General features: G+C 36.1%; 1 protein-coding gene across 2 annotated transcripts in view; it reads right to left on the reverse strand.

Annotated features, from left to right (window-relative positions):
* Positions 1-8,919: 8,919 nt before the first annotated feature.
* LOC135703022 (uncharacterized) overlaps positions 8,920-25,562 on the reverse strand; it is a 161,460-nt gene continuing 144,817 nt past the window's right edge. For both annotated transcript variants that reach the window (XM_065224117.1, XM_065224126.1), the window contains exons 4-6: positions 19,611-19,816; positions 10,083-10,137; positions 8,920-10,019 (exon numbers count right to left, since the gene is read on the reverse strand). In XM_065224117.1, the coding sequence (XP_065080189.1) occupies positions 9,874-10,019; positions 10,083-10,137; positions 19,611-19,816 (407 nt within the window). In that variant the 3' untranslated portion in view covers positions 8,920-9,873. The remainder of the gene's footprint in view (positions 10,020-10,082; positions 10,138-19,610; positions 19,817-25,562) is intronic.

Here is a 25,562-nt window from a genome sequence, read left to right on the forward strand (position 1 = left end):
GGTACCAAAACTACTGATTTCAAACGAGTTTAGAGGTTTTGTCCGTAAATTTGTCCGAGAAAGGCACTCAAGGATGTTGTAGTTATGTTACGGTATCATATATATGCGCTTACCTTCTCTTGAGCGTTGTGCTTTTTCGGACAAAATAACTTTTCTTCTGCATTTTGCGCCTACAAGTAGATATTGTTCGATTACTGTCATACTGTATGAGAATGTGGAAAAACATGAAGTTAAGCGTTTTGTTCGGGCATAGGAATGCTGTACCTAATCGCATTCTGGGAAATAGTTTTATCTTTAAATATTATTCATTTCTAGCGATCAGAGACATAAGGACATTATTGAGATAATTGATGCACATAATCTATTTTTCATTTTGGATTACCTAATAGTTACCAAATCCCGAATATTTTCTGTTGCAATACAGTGCTATGCACAGTGTTAAAAGTTGTAATCGCTACAATAAGCGCACAGATAAATTTAAATCAGCCTAGTTATTTACGCAAGAGGAAACGATTTATAGATTCGATCATTGCAGATAGACCCTCATGATTTTAAATACTACATTTATTAGACATAAACAAATAATTAACTATTTCATTTTGCCTGATTTAGCGAAAGTTATCTTTATATTCTTCAATAATCTAGACTTTGCAGTCTGGCGAATTGAATTTTTGAATTTTAGGCATTTGCGTAGCCGAAAGTCTCATAGATCATCAGCCAATTGCCAAGTTGCTTAATTTAATTTATGTAGCATTTTTCTTATATAGGGGAAATGGCTCTAATGTTGGCCTATGGATCTAAGATTGGGCCCATCGCTAAAAATCTGCTATTTATCAATTTTATCTAGATGAACGCGTCATTGGGACGGTACAAATGGATATTTTTGGTCGCTATTGAAAATTTAGTAAATTGCTGAATTTATGTATGAGCCCAAATTAGGGGCATTTATGCCAACATTACATCCATTTCCCCTATTACAGCATTCCAAATGAAATTATACCATAAAACAACACCAATGCCAATGTCGTGCTACTTATATCGTTGATGCAAAGAATCAAATAACAAATAGAAACTAATGGAGGGACAGCTCTTTCGTTAAAGTAAGGGTTAATATCTGAGAAGCGCCAACTCACACTCACATTTGTGATCCTTTGGTGCGGCTAGCAAGGATAGAAACAAATACGGTGAGTTGTCTAGCAAAAATGGCATAACGCGTTGCGAAAAGAGCAGACAACCGAAAGAAGCCTGTGTGATGCTAAGATGGAAAAATTACAAGGACAGAGTATAATGATGTGTATCAAATGGCTATAATGGACTATTTTTCCGTCAATTAAGCCTGATGAATGAGAACGATGCTTGCCGCCTGAGTTTCACCCACTTAAGCAATAAAGCAATGACATTAAATTATATTCTACTGAACTGTAATTAATTCGTTAAATGAATAAATTGAAAGCACTTGAGCATTGTTACACGAGAATCAAAGCATAATATTGTACAGCTTTATATAATAAAATTCAATCCATTAAAATTAAAGTTTTCAGCCACGGCTTTGTTTTTTTTTTCTTTTGTAAACTGAAAGTCGCTGCATGTGTCTTCTAAGGTTTGGTTATTTTACCGCCTGAAAATATTGCTTCAAGAACGTCCAACATCGTTAACTAGTGCGGCAATGATTTTCATTGCATACGTTTTCCTGCTTTGCTGTTTTTTCAGTAAAGAAGGCGTTTGTGCTGCGTAAGTGTAGTCGACAAAAATAAAAAGCAGATAAAAAAAAACATCGACAGTTAGGCCGTTCATAATTCTATAGATTGTCTTATATAATATAGATAACTCACCACAACTTGATATTGAATGCGCCATCGAGTTAACAGTGTACCCTACATGATTGCTTTTAATGTCAAAAATCATATTATCAATACTTCTATACGCCTTTTTAATGCACCACCAACGTAGAGTGCGCCACGCGAGTTCGAGAAGAAACGTCAACCAAACCGTTTGTTTACTTCAGAATAAGTATTTTCCCCAACGCAAATAACAGCATTTTTCATTCAGAATATTGCCAATTTCCATCGGTAATTGTCTTATTGTACGATTTTCCACAAATCTGAACTGATTTGCACCTTAACTATTCACACACAAGATATCCGGAAGTTTAGTTTCTATTAAAAAGGCCTATATTGACGTCAATACATTGATATACGCCTTTTTAATTGAAACTAAGCGATCGAATCAACCTCTGGTGGTGAATAGGAGAACGTCAAAAAGAGTGTTGTGAGTAGACATTTTTGCCTTAAGGCATGAAGCAGAACACTTTAACTCTTACACGTTTTTTGGCCACGGAATTCTGCTTCATGTGCCGATTCGGATGTTTACTGGCTTTTTTCGACTTCCGCACGGTTTGAAAGTTGGTGTTGTACATTTTGGTCACATCTTGGATTGAAAGTCCGGGGTTGGTTTTAACGCACCTCAACACCTTGCACACACGCAGCTGACGATCCCAGGTTCCAGTTTTTTCGTAGGTCCACTGATTCCTTTCCACACTCAGGGTTTCCTTGTAGGTTTTGAGCACTCGACAAACTGTTGTTTTCGGCATCTTCAGCACTTTAGCCAGCTTGGAACAGGACCACTCCGGATTTTCCAGGTGTTTGTGCACAATACTTTTTCTTCTTTCGAGTTCCATTTAACGTTATTTCTGAACGCAATCGTCCACTTTGATCAAACTTGCACCAGTTGTTCTCTATAGAAGTGTAAACAAACCACTGTCAAAGATTTTTGATTTCCAACACTATATATTTTTTTTGTCAACTTGGTCAACGTGGATTCATGATCAGGATTACTCAAAATTGAGTTTTCTTCTTTAACTTAATTTTACCTAGCCCCACGGAAGCCACGTGATGAGTGAAAGGAACTCAATTTTGGGTACTTTTTTCTTACTTAGAGGTGTGCTAGCGGCGCGCGAAGGGCGTACCAATTTACTTTTAGCTGCTCAGTATCAGTCGACTATCCAAACATACGTATATACTACTATCCAAACTGATACCGCTCTGATCTTCGTAGTGGTCGTGTTTTCTTCGTCCTGTTGTTTAATCTCTGGCTGCTTCCTAGCATTTCGCTTGATGTAGGAATTAATCCGGTGCCCTTCCATCTTACATAGAAACCACATGTTGTTATCCCTTTGAAAAAATATCAAGGTACGATTGAGGAAATGCAGCGAGGTGAGAATTTCCTATTTTCCACATACATAAATACACTACGTACACAAGTTTACATGTCGAACCACTGCTGTGCTGGATCTCTGTCGGCAACTTCATTGACCATTTTGAACATATAGTAGTCCCCCGCATTCGAAATGTGTACCTCGACTGCCTTTTCATCAGTATAATGGAAAATAAACTGCTCAGGGTTATGCAACAAGACATGGAGCATTGATTCTTCGGACTTAAACTTTATGAAAAGTACATTTTCCTTCGCAATCTGGTAAGTTGCTCCCATTTGAACGGGACCCGCATTCAGTGGTTTGAGGTGATTCCTTGTAGCGTTTTTTTTCTCATTACACCTTGTAATTTCACAAGTCAAAATACAGTAAATTCTCTGCAACTCTATTTTTAAGGGAGTATCGAGTTAAAGAATTTTCGATTTATAGAATCATCGAGTTATAAAAAAATATAAAACAACAATACCATAGGAGAACGCCATAAAAGAAGCCAGTAATTTCATTTTTACTATGATTCTATATGATGATTATGATGGCTTGCGACACGTCATGCCATAAATCTTACAAGGAGGAAAATGTATATATTTTATCTTGCGGCAGGTCATGCCAGTATGTCCAGGTTAACTGAAACTTAGAGAGTATGTTCATTAAATTAATAATTCATAGCTTGCGACAGGTCCAGGACAGCTACGAGATAAAACGTGTATAAGGCTATTTATGAGATAAATGGCAGCTTGCGGAAGGTCAAGCTCTGAGTATATTACTGAGTTTTAAGAAAATTACATCAAGGTAGAATACCTGGATGAATTGATGCCACGTTCTCAATTTAAAGCAAATCAAGTTGAGTGTAGTTTGCATATATTTCAGGAATGCAAATCTGAGCGGGTCTGCGATGAAGAAGGATCGAAAAATAAAAAAAAAAAACAAAGCATTGATAGAACACAAACGGAAAAGGCAGACATAGGTTAATCTGGTAATCGAAGAAGGCAGTGTTGATGTTGAACCCGACATGTACTTCAAGCACTCGACTAGCCAAGCTGATGGAAAGCATGGCCGAGTCTGCAGTTTCAGAACGTAAACCTCAGGCAGAAGAGGATGAAATCCACCACCATACATTCGAGATGTGGAAAGACCTACTCATCGATTGCATGGCCTTAGCGGGAATTGATGATGAATTGACGAAATTATCAATTTTTAAGGTAAAGGCCGATTGTCGTTTGCTTACTATATTCAAGAATACAACATCTGATGCTGAGGGTACTGACAAAAACTGCAGGCCTTTTTTGAACTGGCTCAAAGTATACTTCGGGTTTGTTTCCGACGTCATATTTCAAAAATGGAAACTAACTTTGATGAAACATAAACCAAAAGAGTCAGATTTGGCTTTTATTTTCTGAGTTGGTGAAACGGTCGATAGATTTTGAAGATGGTACAAAATGGCTTAATTGGACCACACGATCGACACCGAGAGATAAATTGTGCTTCTTATAAAAAATAAATCACATTATGCGATGATAACAAAAATGCACACAGAACCCCTCAGATCAATGTGGATTCACCGCCGTATGAAATGCTATGCGCGCCTATATTTTATCCTCATCGTGCTGCGGCGGTTATGCGCAATTATCTTGCAAGATATAATACATAACTGCTACTGCGTAAAGAGCTGAAAGCGAACTGATTTTGTGGATGTTGGGGTACGAAGTGATCATATATCAGGCTGCAACTTATTTTGAGATTAGGGATTGAATCTTCAGTCTTAGAATGAATCGAAAAGTTCTTATGTTATTTACGCCTAATGTATCATATGAAATATGGTTATCTCAAACCAGACATACAATAGTTTAATTTAAAATTATAAGCAGCTCCACACTGAATGCCGAATTGATCAGACCTGTTATTTTCCGATTTGTTAATTGGGGAATTTTAGCCACAAGAAATCGAAGTGAATTCCTTCAGTTTAGCTTATGAATCATAATGTTGATAAAAATAATAATGAAATTGCATAGCCCGGATTCGCACCATGAACGTTTAGATCGATGAGTTCGTATTTCGTATCTAGCTCACTCGTCTGTCAACGCTTAGGAAGAGGAGAGCCTGAAAGCATATAAGAAGCGACCATGGTACGATATTCAGTCATAAGGCAACTTATAAAATTCATTCGTCATTATGCAAATCTTATGAAACTCGATATTTTAAACCTTCTTCTTATTCTAAGTCTTCTTCTTCTTCTTCTTCTTCTTCTTCTTCTTCTTCTTCTTCTTCCTTCTTCTACGTTTTTAACGCTTCTTTGCGAGCTATAAATTTTGTTCTCCATGCACTTTCACTGTTATTAATTGAGAGCTAATCAAATGCATGAAATGGAATATTGTGTGGCAAGCACAAGTGTAACGCGTAACTTTTCTCAACGAACGACCAAGCGTTACATTGCTCAGTCCCCGAAATATCGGATATAGTCAGTTTCTTATCAAACCAGCAAACGACTTATGCGCCACTCCTTACCCGAGGTCGAAAGCGGTAATTATTTCAGGGATGCCTGGCCTGAAACTCACAATTTGCGGGCAAGTCATTCGATACGTCATTTTTTTTCCTCTTTTCGGGACCTAACACTACTGCGACCAGTAAATTAATCTATTGTAGTATATCCCGTGTCCTTAGTTTAGTGCATGTCGTATTACTCCATCACTATTGAGAAATGATGAAGTATTCGATTTTTTTACAGTTGCCATTCTCGCATTTATCGCAAGGATCCGACTCTAATTCAAGACCAACAATTGAAATGGCCATAGCTCAATTTTGTAAACAAACCTTGTAAGGCCATTTTCTCGCGAACCGAAACCTTCATTCGCAAACCTAAACCACAATCGGGTAGAGCAGAATTTCCCCTACCTGTCCATTATGTGGGTTTGCCTTTGCGGACTTCGGTTCGCGAGAAATGGCCTTACAAGGTTTGTTTACAAAATGGAGTTAAGGCCATTTCAATTGTTGGTCTTGAATTGAAAGGTCCCGCTATTTATACTCTTCGGAGTGTTGAAACACCCTCCAAAGGCGCGCCCTTTTGTCAGTCAAAATTGGATTCCTTAGCAACAAAATTAAGGTATGACACCGATAATGACCATGCATCACAACCCTAGTCTTAACCGCTTCAAACTAGGGAACAACGAATAGAAGATTAGGAATCACATAGATGAAGACAACTAACTCATTTTTTTTAACTTGTTTTAAGATCATCCTCGGTAGACAAAGACGAGTCTTGTCACTATCAACAAGGCATAAAGAGTAACAAGGACTAAGATGTGTTCCTTGGATTACTAAAAAATCCTGTTCTCCTAGTTTGAAGAAGTCAGGACTAGGCATCGGTGGTAGATCTTACATCCCGTAACGTACCACGAAAAGGTACGCGTTACGGGGCTCGAAACGTCATAAAACCAATAATCGAACTCAAAATCACTCAAAATCACTTACGAGAAGCTTTATTTTTAATTAAAAACGAACGCAAACTACTCTCATGGAAGCGCACAACGAAAGTGTTCATTCAGAACATTTATTGAAAAACACGCGACCACCCTAATAAAAATAACCATAAAAGAGAGCTTAACGACGTGTTCAGGGAATCATCCAAACCATTAGTGGGATAGTTTACCCATCCGGGATAAAGTTCGTTTATGGCATTTGTTTATTAGGGCAGTCTAATCTAATCAATGAGCTCAGAGATATTCTACACGGAATCGAAAAATTACCCAACATTAAGTTCTTTTCACTCACCTCCCATGTTCCGTTCAATAAACTAATTTTCAGTAAACCTCTCATAGTAGTTTACATTTGACTAAGGCAAAAATAATTACTTACTCGTGAGTATTTTCTACATAAAATTAAGTACAATTGACTCAAATTTGAGAATATCTCATATACTCACTAGTAGCTTATTGAACGATAGTCATGACAAAATCGAATCTCTCGTTCCGTTTTTGACAACAACCAAAAGTGAGAGTGGGATGCAAAACTTAAAATTTTCCAAAACAAAGTAAAAAGAACTAAAATTTGGGGTAATTTTTTCTGACCTTTTTTCATAACCCTTTACCCTTTAGCCGGTGCTGTCGGAGTGGCTCCTGTACCACGAGACGAACTCTACTTCTGCTACGGATGGTTGTCCGTAAGCGAGAACCCTCGCGCGCGTAACGGCCTCTCGAGCTTGCCGACGAGAGGGTAGAATCTGGCAATTTTCCGAACGATGCAATGGGTGGTGTTACGAGGCGGACGGAGTAAATGCGTCTCCGTATTAGAGAAATGCAGGGTAACGTTTTGTTCGGTCTCGAGGACCACGTGTAGTTTTACGGGTATAGCCTACATCCTGCTTTGACGTCGACGACCGCTAATAACCTTTTTTTTTTTTTATATCTTTATTAAGGAGACTTTCAGCCGTTGGCTGGCTCGTCTCCGACGCTAATAGCCTTAATCGCGCTCAAAATAAAGGTTTCTTGATTCAAACTAAACTCCCACGTTAAAGCGTGACCTATTAACGTGTTCAAGGGTCTTACAAATTGCACAATAGAAAATTTATCGACTTATTTTTATTACCTGGTTCTAAATTCTACCAATGGTCACTATTTTTTTTTAGTTTAGCTTGCGCAATTCACTAAAGGGTCCTCCCTTAGCTCAGTCGGTAAAGGCGCAGCTACAAAGCAAGACCACACTGGAGGTGGCTGGGTTCAATTCCCGGTTCGGTCTAGGAATTTTTCGGATTGGAAAATTTCTCGACTTCCCTGGGCATAGAAGTATGATTGGACTTGCCACACAATTATACCAATGCAAAAATGGTACAGGCATCGAAAGCTCTCAATTAATAACTGTGGAAGTGCATCTAGAACACTAAGTTGAGAGCACGCAATAAGCTAATATGCGATATACAATAAGCTTGAAATGCGAAGAAGAAGAGGTATACATAATTTAATACATTTTTAGTTCAAATGCTTTTTCAATAACTCACTTTGTTCTAGGCCAAAAATTTACCACTAAACCAATTCAAACTTTCTTCACGATTTCAAAAATTATTCCGCTTGATAAAATTCGAACCTGCTTAGATTGTACTCCAACAAAAGTGATTTGAAAGTGTGCTGGGCTAATCCTTTCATGTCCCATGACATTGGATTAACCAATCAAAATAAATTGCGTCGTCAAAGACAAAACGTAATAGCGTTTGAGTGATTTTATGATTTTATTGCGTCGTGGGAAAATTAAATAAAAATCCAGTGTGGAAGATCAATTCGAGCAGTTTGGGATGGAACAGTGTTGGTAGGGTATCAAGTAGCTTAAGCCGTGTGCAGCCCTAAAAGAATAATTAAAGGCGAAATGTTTATTAAATTATATTGGGTTGTAAAGTTATCGTTACACAATGATACTCTATGCCAGGAATGTCGAGAAAATTTCCAACCCGAAAGATTTCCTCGTTCGGACTGGGAACGGAACCCGCTGCCCCCGGCTTGATAACACCGTACATGTTCTATCTGTGCTGTCGGAGGCCCCAAGTAAAGCGACAGCACTAATTAGAAAAAGACACAAATTATAATAGAGGGGATTAACAGTAGTTCAATACTTACCCTGACTTATATAGTTTAATAGCTGTTAGGAAGGTTGTTTTTCGGATTGGAATTGAAAATTGAAATAGTTTCTTTTTATGAATAATAATATTTTAAAGATCTTTATTTGGTCTAGTCTTTGTCAACAATCACTCTTTAGCTACACAATTTTGTCTGTTTTTTAGGTAAAAGGAGGGACAGGGATCAGTTTTATTTTATTTTTCTTTGTTTATTTAGACATCTATCAACATGATGTAAAAATAAAATGTCTACGTTTATGTTTGTGGCTTGGTATCTTAGATATTACCTTTAATTATCAACAAAATATATATCACAGACCTGATGTCTGCTTCTTAAGTGCCTAATGAATATCATTAAAAACTTTGGATAGTATGTATGCTAGCTTGAGTATCGAATCAGACATAATTGTAGAAATTGACAAAAAGTTTTGCGTTTTTGGCTCTTCTGGTTAATTTACTCTCAAGTGCAAATTGTATTAAAACGTAAATGGTTTATTTTTGTTTTGTTCATTCTTTTTAACTCGCAGCTTATAGTGATGGATGTCTGGACGACGTCCAAAACGTCTTGAGAGATAAATGCATGTTTTGAAGACGTATAAAATCGTACATATGTATACTATTGCATTATCTTTATCATTCCTCAATTAATACATAATAAGCTATTTTTAGAATTTTCTCTTCTTGATATATCATAAATGGTATTCTGGCTGCGTATTACACACATGTATAACCCGTTTAATGTTCTACCAATGCATGCTAAAAAAACCATTGCTAGTTTCTAGAAATAACGTCTAGGTTTGGTCGTAAAACGGTACGAGTATAAACAACACTTTCAATATGAGAGAAAATGATCTAATTTTTAGTCATATTCAACGAGGGTGAACTTTGTTTACATGGTACTATTTCTGTTTCATTTGTTACTCTCCACGCGTTATGTATAAAAAGAAAAGTTAAATGTAAATATATAATATGTATGTCATGATACAAAAATATCGAAATGTTTTGTAGGATGCATCTCTTCGTCGGTTCCATCTGCAGTTGGTTTGTAGGTTTTAAAGGCGATTGGTTAGACTGCTTCTGAGTCGCCTTCGCTGAGTATCATCGAGTGGATGTCGACAGCCGAGCGTGTTTTTCTGGGTGGCTGCGGTGGTGAAAACACGTGTTGCCCCACGAAAACGGAATTCTGCCGTGGACGAATATAACCGGGATATCCTGTTGAAAGTGTGGCTTCAGTACAAATAATTTTATATTTTAAATATGTTTTTTATTGTGTACCTCCAGGGCAAGCAGACATCATCGTCGACTGTAGACCCATCGACAGCGATGATCTCTGAGAATGAAAATAGAAACTATTGAAATTGGGAAGCGACTGCGACTTAATTGATTTACGAGATACTGGATTGTCAGTGCACATATTGATCATCAACTGTGTTTTTTTTCGGACTTTCTTCTTCTTATTCCTCGCATTTCAAGCTTATTGCGTATGGCATATTAGCGTATTGCGTGCTCTCAATTTAGTGTTCTTGATGCACTTCCACAGTTATTAATTGAGAGCTTTCGATGCCTGTATCATTTTTGCATTAGTATAATTGTGTGGCAAGTACAATCATACTCTATGCCCAGGGAAGTCGAGAAATTTTCCTACCCGAAAAATTTCTAGACCGGACCGGGAATCGAACCCAGCCACCTCCAGCATGGTTTTGCTTTGTAGCTGCGCCTTTACCGACTGAGCTAAGGGAGATCCCACGGACTTTAGACTACCTAAATAATGTGTGATTCAATCAATCGAAGACGACTAATAGCGAATTTGTTTATTATACAGTGTGAAACCGAACTTTTTGTCAGTGCGAACCTCAACCTGAGGTGGGTTTGAAAAACGAACGATTAAACTGACGTTTGTCAGAAAACAAGTAGAGCCGATCTTGATACCCGATCCAGGTTGGAACTGAATAATAAACAAATTCGCTATAAGGTCAGCGAAGGGGGTTTTTAGGGTTTATACTCTCCCTTACCCAAAGCCTTAGAATAGAAATTAAATTGTCTTGCTTCTGGTAAAATATTCCAACAATCCTATTTTAATTAAACTGCGGATAATCCATTTAATTAAATTAATTCATACTTGTTGTAAAAACTATACTCCACATTTAGACAGCTGATACATATTTTGCCCAGCTTTTAAATTTTTAGTCGGTACCACTTTTTGACGATACCCAAGTTGCACTCAATTTTGGTATCATAAGAAATAAGTTGAAACAAAAATACGACCATGCAAACATAAATTGAATCGTGCGTACATTCGTTAAATCTCACAGGGGTAGTTCAGGGGTCGTCAAGTGTCAGATGCAATAAACAATACCTACTATCATGAGTCGCCCAGTATAGAAACATTTCCGTAACACAGTAACGGAAAATGCCAAACGACTGTGGCAATTTTGGCACTTGTTACAAATAACATAAAGATCTAAGTCGATTTGATTCTAACTATTTTTTATCCGGCAAGCAGGCTTACCCAGTTCGAACCATTCTGCTGAAGAACGTTACCCTCTGATGAACTCTCTGAGCACCTAACCTTAATCACACTTTTGATTATGACCGACGATAATTTTAGGCGTAATTTAGATAGTTTTGTATTTAACGAACGAGTGCCGTAATGCACCGAAATCCGGAAACTTAGTACTTAAATCCGAACTCTTTAAAATGTTGATAATGAAGGCTAAAATATGATTTAAATGCCACGTAAATTTTATGATGATCTTGTTGTGTCGTGGTTCAACTAATTTAACTAAATATTTAGTTAAAAATGAAATGTCTGGTGAAGTGAAGTGAAGTAATTCATGTTGGTTCGTGGGAATGTTCCCGTCTGCTTTTTGCAGAATGTATAGATTTTATATAAATTGAAGTTGGTGGAATTTTAATGCATAGTAGGGGAAATGGATGTAATGTCGGCCTAAATGTCCCTAATTTGGGCCCATACATAAATTCAGCAATCGACTAAATTTTCAATAGCGACCAAAAATATACATTAGTACCGTCCCAATGACGCGTTTATCTAGATAAAATTGATAAATAGCAGATTTTTAGCGATGGACCCAATCTTAGATCCATAGGCCAACATTAGAGCCATTTCCCCTATATTAATCCACACCATTGGTCACCGTTTTTGAATTAATTCGGTAAATTCGATCCAGTGATCAAACCTGCAGATTTGACCAATTAGATTAGATTTAGTTTTCTTTGGAAAAGTTGACTAATGATTGCATTAAAATAAAGTAAACTTGTTATGTCAATTTTTATGTCGTAAGATCTTATTTAAATAAAAAAAGAAATGTGATCACCTGCCACCTCACAATAAATCATGAAATTTAATTTCAAGCTGTCATACGTTTACTGTTTACCATCTAATTTTCAATGCGATGCGTATTATTTTCCTGCAGTAATGTTCGAAAATGTGAGAAAATTTCACGAAAAACTTGCTCAATTCTCCCAACTCTAAATCTCCAAGGCTACAGTTTTTAAATTTTTAATTTCTGTTATAATTTTAGAAGGATAATTTAGAAACAATTTAATTGTTGGATCTTTTCTAAAACCAATTGCATAAAACTTTGGTTTCATTTGGTTTGGGTGCACTATAGGCAAAAAAGGGTCCAACATTGCTGCTTCCGTTAGCTCAGTCGGTAAAGTCGCAGGTACAAAGCACGACCTATGCTGGAGATAGCTGGGTTCGATTCCCGGTCGGTCTAGGATTTGTTAGGGTTGGAAAACTTCTCATGCCCATCATTTGAAGAGAGGGCTCAATCGAACCTCATCGAACCTCATTGATATACGACAGTGGAATATGGAAGAAACACATCAAAATACTCCCGAACAGAAATGTCGAACCAATGTCGGATCAATGTAAGGATAATTTAAGGTAGATGTCAACCCAATTTCGAGTTGATGTTGGATCCATTTTAGGTCTGGTTCAATGTCGGGTCAACATCAGGTTGGGGTTTGTTAGAAGTCAGATGGGTGTTTGGTTGGCTTAGTTTTTTCGCCGGAATGTCGGCCAGAGCTCCGTTTGTGTGTACACTGAACGAATTTGACATATTCCTGTTATGTGGAAGTCTAATAAATTTGCGCTATAAGATAATCCATTGAAAATGATATGATTGAAAATGTGTCAGGTAAATTCTATATGAATATCTGATACATTTACAATGCTGATAATTTGGTAACTTTTATATGATCGTCATATGATAAATGAAAATCGATCAAATTATAATAATTAACTGAAATGGATTTGAAACCCATAAGCATAAGCTATACTTTTCACCACAATATATTATCATAAATCAATCGAAGTAAAGTTTATGTGAAAATAACATGAAATTTACTTTTTCTTTTGACACATATATTTAATCGATTTCTAAAAATAAATTCGAAAAATAAACATCAGGCAGTGGGAGCTTTCACAGTTGTGCCTTTTTTTTATTGTAGCTGATTTGGGATTCGATCAAGATCTGTTGAGGTGTGATGCTTTCGGTGTCTGTGCTCGATTCCACTGGGCCACGGCTGACTTCAAGATTGAGCTCGTTCAAATAGCATGAAGTAAGAACAGCTCTCCCGACATGGAATGTAGTGCAACTTTATGCTCGTTTTGCTAGAGTGAAGACAAACAAATAGCACTGACAAATTTATGTTCCGTTTCGGTGGTGTGGTTTGTTCAAATCTTTCTTAATGCACCTGTGTGCAATAAATCAACGACTAAATTATATGATTTGATAGAACTGGCTCATGAAGTTCGAATACTACTTAGGGCTGGAATCTGAATTAGCCGTGTAGAAGGCTTACAATTAGAATCATAGCAAAGTAAATATTACAGTAGAATCATTTTTTTTTTCAATCTCAATACATTCTTTTCTGGAACCAATTATCATATGAAACAATAACAAACAAAGATTATTCAATACAGTATCATTGTTGTTAGTAGTATTTAGTTCAACTAATCATTTTAATGAGTGTACGTTAACATCTTTGAAAATTGTTTCAATAATTTATAAAGAACAATCATTTAAGATGTATTTTATTTATATCATCCCAGAAAAACATGCAAAAACAAATGCTTGCTGTTGGATTTCTTAAAAGGCATTTCTATATGACTATTTAATGATTGGGATAGATCTGTTTACAATCTTTAAACGTCAAAAATCAAAGCAAGCTATTACAATGAGATATACATGTTTTCCTATACTGCAAAGTTAAATGACAGTCCAATAGTTTCTACATGTCTATTTACACGCGACATATCAACAAACGTCAAAAATCAGTAAAAGCAACTCCAATAAAATATACATGATTATCTTATAAGATATATATTTTAGTGAGCAATATTCATCATGAAAACAGTTATATTTTACTGAATTTTCTCATAGTGCAAACTTATATGATTTTTCATTAGTTTCTAGATGTCAACAGTTTTTCACCATGAAATATATCAGACAATATTCATATACTTCTTACCTTCGCTAACCACGTTCGAAGCAAAGTATTATCAAGTACTAAGTATGTGAAATTACGATAGAAATCATTCCATATCGCAGTCCTAGTTTTTAAGTGATAATCCAATGGAATCTATCAATCATCACATAGAATGAATAAATCTGCTGACATTGCTATGTTATAAGATGGATCCAATAAACGGTACATGTCGATTTGTTTCAGTGTAGGTTACACTCAATTAAATGATATCAAGTGTTTCTCAAATGAGAATGATTCATGCCTTCCTCAAATGACTAAGCAAACTGATATTACCCATTCAAAGGAGGTCCATTTGATAGCGGAAAACTGCTTTCCTCATTTTCATCAAAAATGTTCAATTTATTTTGATAATATACAACTGATTGAGAGCACGCAATATGTGATAAGCAATAAACTTGAAATGCGAATAATAAGAAGAAGAACATTACCCAAAATTAAATTTCTCAAAAGGACGCTGGTTCCCGGTCATGAGCAATGATTTTTTCGAAGAGAGAAGACTGGAGAATAGTTTTCGCGTGGCTTCATACGCCGGAGAACGTTAGAAGCATGTGTTTTGGACTATTTACCCCATTATCTAGCTTTTGGTGAGTTTTGATTTTCATAACGTTATTTTTAGTAAAATATAAATATTTTATGCATAGAGTTGGTTGGAAATGCTAACTTGAAGCTTTAGTGTGATAATTTATTAGCTAGAGAATGATCTTTAGAAGAGAGTAGGTGGATAGTTCCGTTAGAGTACGACAGTATTAAAATTGAATAGAAGTTGAAAATGAACGAAGGGCCATTAATGCACAGTTTTTTTTTTTTTTTTTTTTGAAGTTAGACGAACATCTTTTGCCTAACCCGTACGATGTACCAACTCTGAAAATCGCTAACTTCGCGTGTGAAGTAACATAAAAACACTTTGAATGTAACAACTCAAGGCGGGAGTAGCCGTCAACAATGCTGATGATGGTACAGCACGCAACAACCACCCTACTGCTTTCTCTCTGAGATGATCACGTTGGTCATGACGAGAAGAGCAACACAATAGTTGGGTAAAGAAGAATTGCATTATAACACACCATCGACTGGAAATGCTCTCGCAACGTGGGGCTTTAGGTAGGGATGAAAACGTCGCTAGAACTATTCCACAGCCGCAGTCAGTTTATGAGCAAAAGAAGGACGCACATTTTTTGCCTGTAGACTTGGAGACATACTTCAAGTCTCCGCGTACATCGTACGGGTTAGGCAAAAGATGTTCGTCTAACTTCAAAAAAAAAAAAAAAAAACTGTCGCATTAATGGCCCTTCGCTCATTTTCAAATTCTATTCAATTTTCATACTGCCGTACTCTAACGGAACTATCCACCTACTCTCTTCTAAAGATCATTCTCTAGCTAATAAATTATCACACTAAAGCTTCATGTTAGCATTTCCAACCAACTCTGAAAATCGCTAACTTCGCGTATGAAGTAACATAAAAACACTTTGAATTTTATGCATAGTTTTTAAATATAATACCTTTATAAAACAGTTCATGAAGTATTAGCGGATTGCAGGGTAGAATACAGAGGGGATTATGAGGTAATGGTGGTTCGACAATTAATTTTAGACAGGTGAGATTTTTTAGTGACTCAATAGATTGCCCGCAGAAAAGAACAAACGCTTTTTTAAATATTATGGTATATTGGGGTAAAATGAGCTCTAATTTGAATACTATTTATTTTTTAAGGTGAAACATCTGAAAGTCTCAATAACAAATGGAAAAAATATTTTCATTTTTAATTTGTTTTACCTACATGAGTGTCAATAGAATCAATAAAATTAAATCGATAAAAAAAACTCCTCGTTATTAAATAATTAATTTAATTCCTAAATTGACAGAAATATTAATTTAAGTTACTCAACATTTACAGTTCGCTATATGATCTATCCCAAAATCATAAAGAATTAAAAAATTGGATGTAGCAATGTTGGCCAACTATTTTAATGTTAATTGAAGATCACTAAAAACATAATTCAATAATACTTAGAAGATGGGATATCGTTTGCCTGCGGAGGCGAACCAGCCTAAGGCTGAAAGCCTCCTAAATAAAGCTAAATTAATTAATTAATATCGTTTGCCTATAAGAAAACGTTCTAAACAAAACTCCTATATATGTACTTGAACTTTCCTAAGATTGTGTTTTATTTCCTGTGGGCAATCTAACTGTTTACTCAACAAATTTAACCATTTAAAATTTTGAGCAAATTAAAAGTCCTTGGCCTTATAACTTATTACACCCCGTACTTCCCTACATGTTCAGCTCAAAATTCTCTAGTATATATAAATGGTTTCAATGAGCAATGTTTTTTTTTTTATTTGTTTTTTTTTCCGTCGATCTTGTTTTCCGTGCTGAGCACCAATGCTACCGACGTGCCAGGAAGGCAGCTCCCACACCTGGACCCTACCTATCGACCCATCAACTCATGAACCGGGGACCAACGGCTTTACTTCCCATCCGAAGGAAGGCGTGATCAGAGATGTTATGCCTCAGAACATCTCGGCGGCGCCGACTGGAATTGAACCCAGGCCTGCTGGGGTGAGAGGTAATCACGCTTACCACTACACCACCGGCGCCGTTATAATGAGCAATGTTGTCTAGCAAAATTGGAATATGAACTGAAGCTTACTAATTTCAATTTAAAAAATGCTTGGAGATACCTATGTACCCATTGGAAAAGAATAGCAATAAGGTTCATTTCATCTCTTAATTGAATTTTTTTAACGTATTTCTATGCAGCAATCTTTTTGATCACTCAGGAAATAACTCCATTTAAAATTAAAAATAAATGTTTAAAGCCTATGACTATATATTATACTAAACCCCACATTCCCTATTACCACATTTCTTAGTATACATATAATGAAATGGGCTAAATGTGCAATGTTGTCCAGAAATTTTCATGTGAGTTCAAGGTCACGAAATACAAGGATTACATTTTATTTGCAAAAATATGAACTCTTTAAAAAATGATGGGATCAAAATTCAAACTAATTATACTCCCATATACCTTAACGTTCCAAGAAATTGTTTGTTACTTTAGGCGGGGAATCTATTGAGTTACTCAAAAATCTCACCGTTCGATGTTTTAAGGAATTTATAAAATTTAACCGTGGAACAACTTTAACCTCATAACCCCCCTATGTAATCTACCCCCACAATCTCATAATGCTCCACGAAATGTTCTATAAAGAAATAATATTCAAACTATTTATAAACTATTAATGTCTTACGAAAAATAACGTTGTAAAATAAATAGCCCAACATGAATGCTCTCCGCCATCGCAATAGATTTACCTGTCTTGTTCATGGCCGAAAACTAGCGTCCTTTTGATATATTAAATTTTGGGTAATTTTGGTCTCTTTTTTGCCCATTTGCACCACCAAGCTCAATCGGTTCTAAATTAGGTTCTGATCACTTTCCCAGAATTTGGGTTCATTTGGATGCTAAATTACTACGGGAAAAGTGAACTTTTTGTTCTTCTAGTGCTAGCCTTTGGCCATAATGATTTACGACTATGCTTACTAAATGTTCTTATCAGAAATTTTCTCAGCTACAACTTTGCTCAAGATCACATTTCAAGCTGAACAATGCATTAGGTCCTAAGTAACATTGATCGATTCCCTTCATCGATTTTCTCATTCGTTAATGCAGAACCATTTCTTGTCATTTTTGTCGTATTAGATGCTACATAATAGTTTCTTTCAACAATGTGCTGAAAATAGCTCGGAATGTATTAACATGCAAAGAGAAAGTCGACGAAGAGAATGCATTGTTCCTAATGCATTGTTCAGTTTGATTTGTGTTACTTGGCGCGAAGAATAGGTAAACATTATGCAGGCTACTATTTCATAGTGCTAGATGCAGTGTTGCACTGAAAGCAGTCAATTAATCGTTTAATAAAGTTATTGACTTCAAAAACTAATTGATTTGACGATCAATCAAAAAGGGTAAACTAAGTTGTAGCTAATAAAAATTCAAAGAAATACATACTCGTTGCTGAAACCAACCTATATATCAATTTTATATGAAAAAACGGTAAAATGACTCTTCTATGAACATTTGAAATATGATTATACCGTTTCAAGCTTTTACGTAATTGGAACTGTCATTTTCAACAAAATATTTAGAAATTGATCATTAAATATTTAGAAATTGATCATCGTTTATGGCAAAAAAAAGGTAAATTACTGTAAATCTTAGGACGAAAAAGTTACTTCTATTCGAAATGGCGTCTGATACTCATTAGTGAGGAAATATATAGTTTTTCTTGGATAAATATACACGTTAAATTATTTTTATGGTTTTTATGAAATAAATCAAAAAGAGTGTCCAAATTTAAATGATAGAAAATTTCCTTGTTCAATAATTTTTTTTATGTTGTTCCTAGAATTTTTTTTTTCGTCTATCTTATTTTCCGTACTGAGTACCAATGCTACCGACGCCAGGGAGGCAGCTCCCACACCTGGACCCCACCTATCGACCCATCAACTCATGGACTGGGGACGAACGGCTTTACTTCTCTTTACTATGCCTCAGAAAATCCCAACCCAGGCCCTTTGAAGTGAGAGACAGTTATGCTTACCACTGCGCCACCGGGGCCGTTGATTTTTGTTTGTTCTTTTTTAAGTTTATGAAAAATGCAATCATTTGAAATACTGACACTTAAATATTGACAAATTATAGAACAACAACGTTTGGTCTAATTTTAAAATTTTTGTTGAACAACATTTTATAAACTTTTTTAATGAAAAATTTTCTGTGCAAAAATTGGCATTAAAGTTGTATAAAATCAGTTGACCAATTTTACTAAAAATTGATTTTCAAAGTTATTAGCTAGAGAAAGGTCTGGCAATGAGTAGGCAGTCGTGGGCGCGCAGGAAGGCGTATTTTATGACAGGCTAATCTCACAGGATGAATTTTACCATTTAGTGCGTCAGAGTACCGTTTCGAGTGGGCAAACCGATTGGGACACTGGACATCTTGGACGGTGGTTACATTCAATTATTCCTAATGTTTAGATTTATATTACTTGATAAACGCATTTTAAGTTTCTCTCACAGTGTACCTTATACTTTTCTTAAGACTAACAAAAAATCATAGATTCCAAGAGCTCGAACTTCGAACAGCTTTTGTGAAGACGTAATTGATCTAAAAATAATCATGTTGTCCCAGTCCCTGATTTACTTGTTTATCGGAGATAGCGATTCCATAAAATGCACTATTCATGATATAACTACCACCAATCCACTCTACTTACCTGTGGAATGGGTGGCAAATCCAAATCCAGCTCCACCAGCGGACAAGAACCTCGATGTTGTTGAATAAACTTTGGCTGATAAGGCTCCAGCATTCGAATCTTTCCCCACCGGTGGAAAAAGAGACCAATAGCGCCTATCCATAGTATTAGTACAAAAATAACAATAAGTGCCTCCTCAGGCCTTACAACTATATTTGGTCCGGATCCTGAAATGAAAACAGAAATGGAAAGAGTTCGGCAATTATCCTACTGTCACAAAAAGATGATTGAATACCGAGAGTTTCCTATAACGAGAGTAAAATGAACGATTTAAATATGTTGCAGAAAAAGATGATGATGGTAGTGGCAACATTCGTTCGAGGAATTCCACTTCAAAGAAACAAACCCGTTCAACAATCATGCACAGGATTCCCAATTTGAATAAATCATGAATGCGAGGAAAAAAATATGTGCGAGCCCAAACCCATCAAACTGACCGAGGACTGTAAATATCAGACAGGATTAAATTCGGTTCCATGGCTCACGACGAGCTTATCATTTATCTCTGGTTCACTCTTCTGCATGATACGGGAAATTGTGGGATTTTTTTGTCCTACTGTCTGGTTTTACTTCCCACACTCAGAATACGTTCCAGTTCAGTAGAGAGTATCTTCATCAGTGAGCGTAATTACGAAAATGAGCTCTGGAAAATGTAATATCCGCCAGCAGGGAATGCTGTAATGATCTTTCTTTATCTCCTTTGGCAATTTTTTGCTAACTCCCACACGGATGACATTCCAATGCGATGAATTCAATTGTATGTGACAAGCGTTAATGCGTGATTCAACGTCGTTGTATTGAATACATGGTGTAAGTAGATCGAATATTGTTACATCATTATTATTTTCCCAGAAGGCATCTCTCTTAAGTAAATGTTGGACTAACAAACCTTTCCTTTCCCTATCAGTTGCAAGGATGTGGCCAGGACAATCCTGTTGGAGAGGGATATGTCTTTATCGGGGAGATAGTAATTATTTCCTATTTACTATCTGTCCTGTAATAGATGTCCGTCTTGCTCTTAATAGTTTTGAATTCGTACCACCTACGATATTGTGCAACTTGATCGATGCTTGATGCGATTCTTTAAAAAAATATACATATTTTCACAAGTAGATGCTCTAAAATAAGGCTATTAAAATAATACGTTTAGATCCATACACAGCAAAAAAATTATTTTGATATCACATCAAAGTGGATGCACTACAATCATGTCGAAAATTTCATGTAATTTTTATGACCACATAAATAAACAAATGCAGTAAAAGCAGCGTAATGTCAGTTCATGCATTGTATTAATGATAATTTTGTCCTTGTTAGCAAGTAATATTACACCATATTTTCGACATGATTGTAGTGCATCCACTTTGACGTGATATCAAAATTATTTTTTTGCTGTGTATAGTGTAATCAATATAAAATCTTTTTCGCTCTCAACATATCATGCAATTAATAAAACTATAAATTTCGTTGGAATTGCCGGCAAAACACCCACATTAGAAGTGTTATAGCCAAGACGAAGAATGAATCTTCTCCATTCTCGATGTGATAGTTAATGTATATGTAATCCATTTTTGAACGAAAAATTTAGTCATTATTGTTGCAGTTTGTAGTTTTTATTGTTTGCTTAGGATACCCTGCCTAAAAAAAAGCTTTAAGTAACCATGTTACAATTAATATTCTGTTCAACATAACAGTTATGGGGCTATTGTCTGCGTTGATGTTAAAGATTATTGCGTGCCCTTAGGATGATCACTAAAGACTATGATCATACAGGAGAAAGCTGAAATTGACAATTTAAAGTTGAGAGTGAGTGAAATATAGTAGACGGAAAGGAAGGAAAGAGGAAGTGACTTGGGATTGGAACTGGACATCCAGGACTTCAACGGTTTCACCATAAAGCTTACTGTATTACACCATAAAGCTTACTGTATTACAAAAAAAAACTGAAACCAATTTACAAAACTATCACAACTTATGCAACCAATTAAATACAGCCATCAACTCTGCATATGAGGACTATAACCGCAAATTCGAAAATGAAGTCAAATCATGTCCTAAGAACTTTTTTAATTATGTAAACACGAAATTAAAAAGCAGCAATTTTCCTTCGCGAATGAATTTGGATGTAAATGTAGGTGTGAGTTCTTCTGAAATTTGCAATCTCTTTGCAAATTTCTTCGAAGAAGTATACACCACATTTTCCGAAGAAGATCGTGACCGCGATTTCTTTGCATTTATTCCTGAAATTTCTAAAAACATCTCTGTCAACCAACTTTCTCGACATGAAGTCCTCAATGCACTAAAAAACTTAAACACGTCGAAAGGGTCTGGACCTGACGGCATCGCACCCATATTTTTGAAAAACCTTTCTGAAGAACTCGCATTTCCTCTAGAGCGTCTTTTCAACATGTCTCTGAAAAATGGAAAATTCCCTGAAATTTGGAAATCATCTTATTTGGTACCTATTTTCAAATCAGGTGCAAAATCAGACATTCGAAATTATCGTGGAATTGCTATTATTTCTTGCATTCCAAAACTTTTTGAATCAATCGTAAACGGCTTTTTTAAAGGTCGCTCAACTACCTCTAATCTTCTAGAATATGTATCTTTCATTATTAAAGCGTTGGACAGTGGCAAGCACGTTGAAACGCTATACACCGACTTCAGTAAAGCATTTGACCGCATCGACAGAAAATTGGAATGGAGCCTGGACTTTTGAATTGGCTTCAATCATACCTAACACATCGTAAACAAATAGTTCGCTTTCAAAATAAACTTTCAGACCCAATTTCAGTCACCTCTGGGGTACCCCAGGGTTCTCATACAGGCCCACTTATTTTTATTTTGTACATAAACGACATTTCCTACATACTTAAAAAAATAAAATTGCTTGTATATGCAGACGACATGAAGCTCTTTATGGAAATAAGTAATTCTAGCGATGCAGAAGAATTCCAGAATGAAATCAATATATTCCACACCTGGTGTAGTAAAAGTCTACTTCAACTGAACGTAAAAAAAATGTACTGCAATAGCATTTAGCAGAAAAATTGAAACACCGCATATTGAAATATCATTAGGCAACCAAATAGTAGAAAAAAGCAAAATTGTAAGAGATCTAGGTGTAATCCTAGACTCCAAACTAACTTTTATAGAACATTATAATACTATCATTAGTAAAGCAAACAGAATGCTAGGCTTCATCAAAAGGTTCAGTCATAATTTCGAAGACCCATATCTGTCCAAAAACAATTCCTTTTATATGCTTTACGTAAATTGAATTGGACTGCATTTCCATTACCATCTTATGAAGCGCGCTGCATGCTCATCAATATACAAACACTTAAGGAGCGCCGCCAATTTGCAATGCTTTTCTTCATCAACGACATTATTTCAATGCGGATAGATTCGGCAGAAATTCACACAATTAAATTTTTACACACCTTGTCGATATCTTAGAACACGGAATTTATTTTCAGAAACATCGTACAGAACAAACTATGCAAAAAATAGCCCAATCAATCGAATGATGCGCCTATATAATTTGCATTGCGGAACTATTGACATCACTATGTCCAAGCAGCAAATACAAACTAAGCTAAAACAGAATAGAATTAATGCATAGTATGTATTTTTTTTTTTTTTTTCCTTTGGTTTGTTTTTTTCCGTCGATCTTGTTTTCCGTGCTGAGCACCAATGCTACCGACGTGCCAGGAAGGCAGCTCCCACACCTGGACCCTACCTATCGACCCATCAACTCATGAACCGGGGACCAACGGCTTTACTTCCCATCCGAAGGAAGGCGTGATCAGAGATGTTATGCCTCAGAACATCCCGGCGGCGCCGACTGGGATTGAACCCAGGCCTGCTGGGGTGAGAGGTAATCACGCTTACCACTACACCACCGGCGCCGTTGATGCATAGTATGTAAGTAAACATTGTAATAATCATTGTATGTAGTCTACACTGGCTTGACGAAATGGAAATAAATAAATTATCGTATTTTAGTTATTCATAATTTTTTGGAGATTGAGCAAATCAATCTGAAAAATACGACTACCCTTTCTATGTATGGAATGGGTGACATTTGATTTCCCTGATATGTTTTACAATGTTTAGGTGCTATTTGAGTTCATTTCCCGGGTAGCAAATCAGTGTTTTTATTGTTACAGAACATTTCATTCTTAGGGAACATTTTCTCCTTGTTTTAAGAAGAATATTTTTAAATTTCCTGGAACAATTTTACTTATTTATCGTGTACTAAGCATTTCAAATTAAGTAATAACACATTTGCCTGTTTTTCATGGTGTGTTTTTTGAAATTTTATTGAACTTAATTATTGAAAAACGGGCATAAAAACATATTCCAATTACAGTGAATTTTAATTAAAAACCTCACAGCAAAAAAATAATTTTGATATCACGTCAATGTGGATGCACTACAATCATGTCGAAAATATGGTGTAATATTACTTGCTAAAAAGGACAAAATTATCATTAATACAATGCATGAACTGACATTACGCTGCTTTTACTGCATTTGTTTATTTATGTGGTCATACAAATTACATGAAATTTTCGACATGATTGTAGTGCATCCACTTTGATGTGATATCAAAATTATTTTTTTGCTGTGCTCTTTAGAGTCGGTTAAGCAAACTCAGGCAACTAATGCAGTGCTAATTTTTGATAGAACAACAGAACCGTGTGAAAAAGTAAAGATATCAGGTTTCAAAAAGCTAGCTACAAAGCTATCCATTTATTCGAATAATAATCAATCATAAATATCCTTCCACTTTACTGAGCTGTGGTTTGGACGTATTGCTTTTTGCTTTGTTGGAACGTGGCTCGTAGAAGATATAGCAATAGACGAAGAACGCTGCCATGAAAGTGCTGAATTGATTAATTGCAAGATAAAATACGCTTTTATTACAGAAATGAATAAAGGCAAGTTTGTGTTAAGAAATCCTTCTTATCGCTGATTGCATTTGAATTGACATTATGAAGTGATTTGCTGCACGTAAGTAGGGTGGATAACTACTTCGGCAAAAGTGCCTATTTCCGTCATATTGAGCTGAAACATTTTCAACCGGCTTTTGTAAACAAAACTTGTATGGCCCTTTCCATGCGAACCGAAGAATTCCCACGCAAACCAATACCACAATCGCAAAGGGGAGAGTTACTCCTACCTGATAATATTGTTGGTTTGCATGGGCGTACTTCAGTTCGCATGTAGAGGGTCTTATAACTTTTGTTTACAAAAGCTTTTGTGCCGTTTTCAAATGTTACACGAGAAATTTATCAATGATTTCGACGTGAACAAATCAGTTATACGATTGATACGACAGTTTTGTAGAAAAGATACAAAACATAGTCTATAAGAACGCATAATGTGAATAATTGCATCGAATAATACGTATGTCGAAGTGAATCCAATGACGTTTCAATGTGTTTGGACGGAATTGAAACTCGTATGACAGAATCGGAATCAAGAAACAGTGTTAGTATGAGCATGAACAAGATTGACCGCCCACGGTTGCTACTTTGTTATTGCCAGGCCAGCTGTAATTACACAGACGATACTTGGGACTAGCAATCATCCTCAATGTGTAAAAACTAGTGATCTCAAACTAGGCAATACCAGCGCCGGCCGCGCCCGAACACAGGTCAAGAAAGGAAGGGGTAGGAATGTGTTGACGTGACACTCGCTTTGATGGAAGCCGAGAACACCTTTGCACTTCCACGAGGAATCACTGGGATATTGGGTAATAGGGTTGGGTTTGCAGCAGGGTTCGTTTTGGTAAACGATAAGCTGAATTGATGTCCTAACAATCATATAACGCGAAGGAGCTTGGGATTGAACCCACGGTATTCTGCTCAGTAAGCAAAAACGTTTGCCACTAAGCAGACGAGC

Source organism: Ochlerotatus camptorhynchus, unplaced genomic scaffold (assembly GCF_037179485.1).
Source record: "Ochlerotatus camptorhynchus isolate MF236.1 unplaced genomic scaffold, CSIRO-AGI_Acam_v1.1 ptg000019l, whole genome shotgun sequence".
Lineage (NCBI taxonomy): Eukaryota > Metazoa > Arthropoda > Insecta > Diptera > Culicidae > Ochlerotatus > Ochlerotatus camptorhynchus.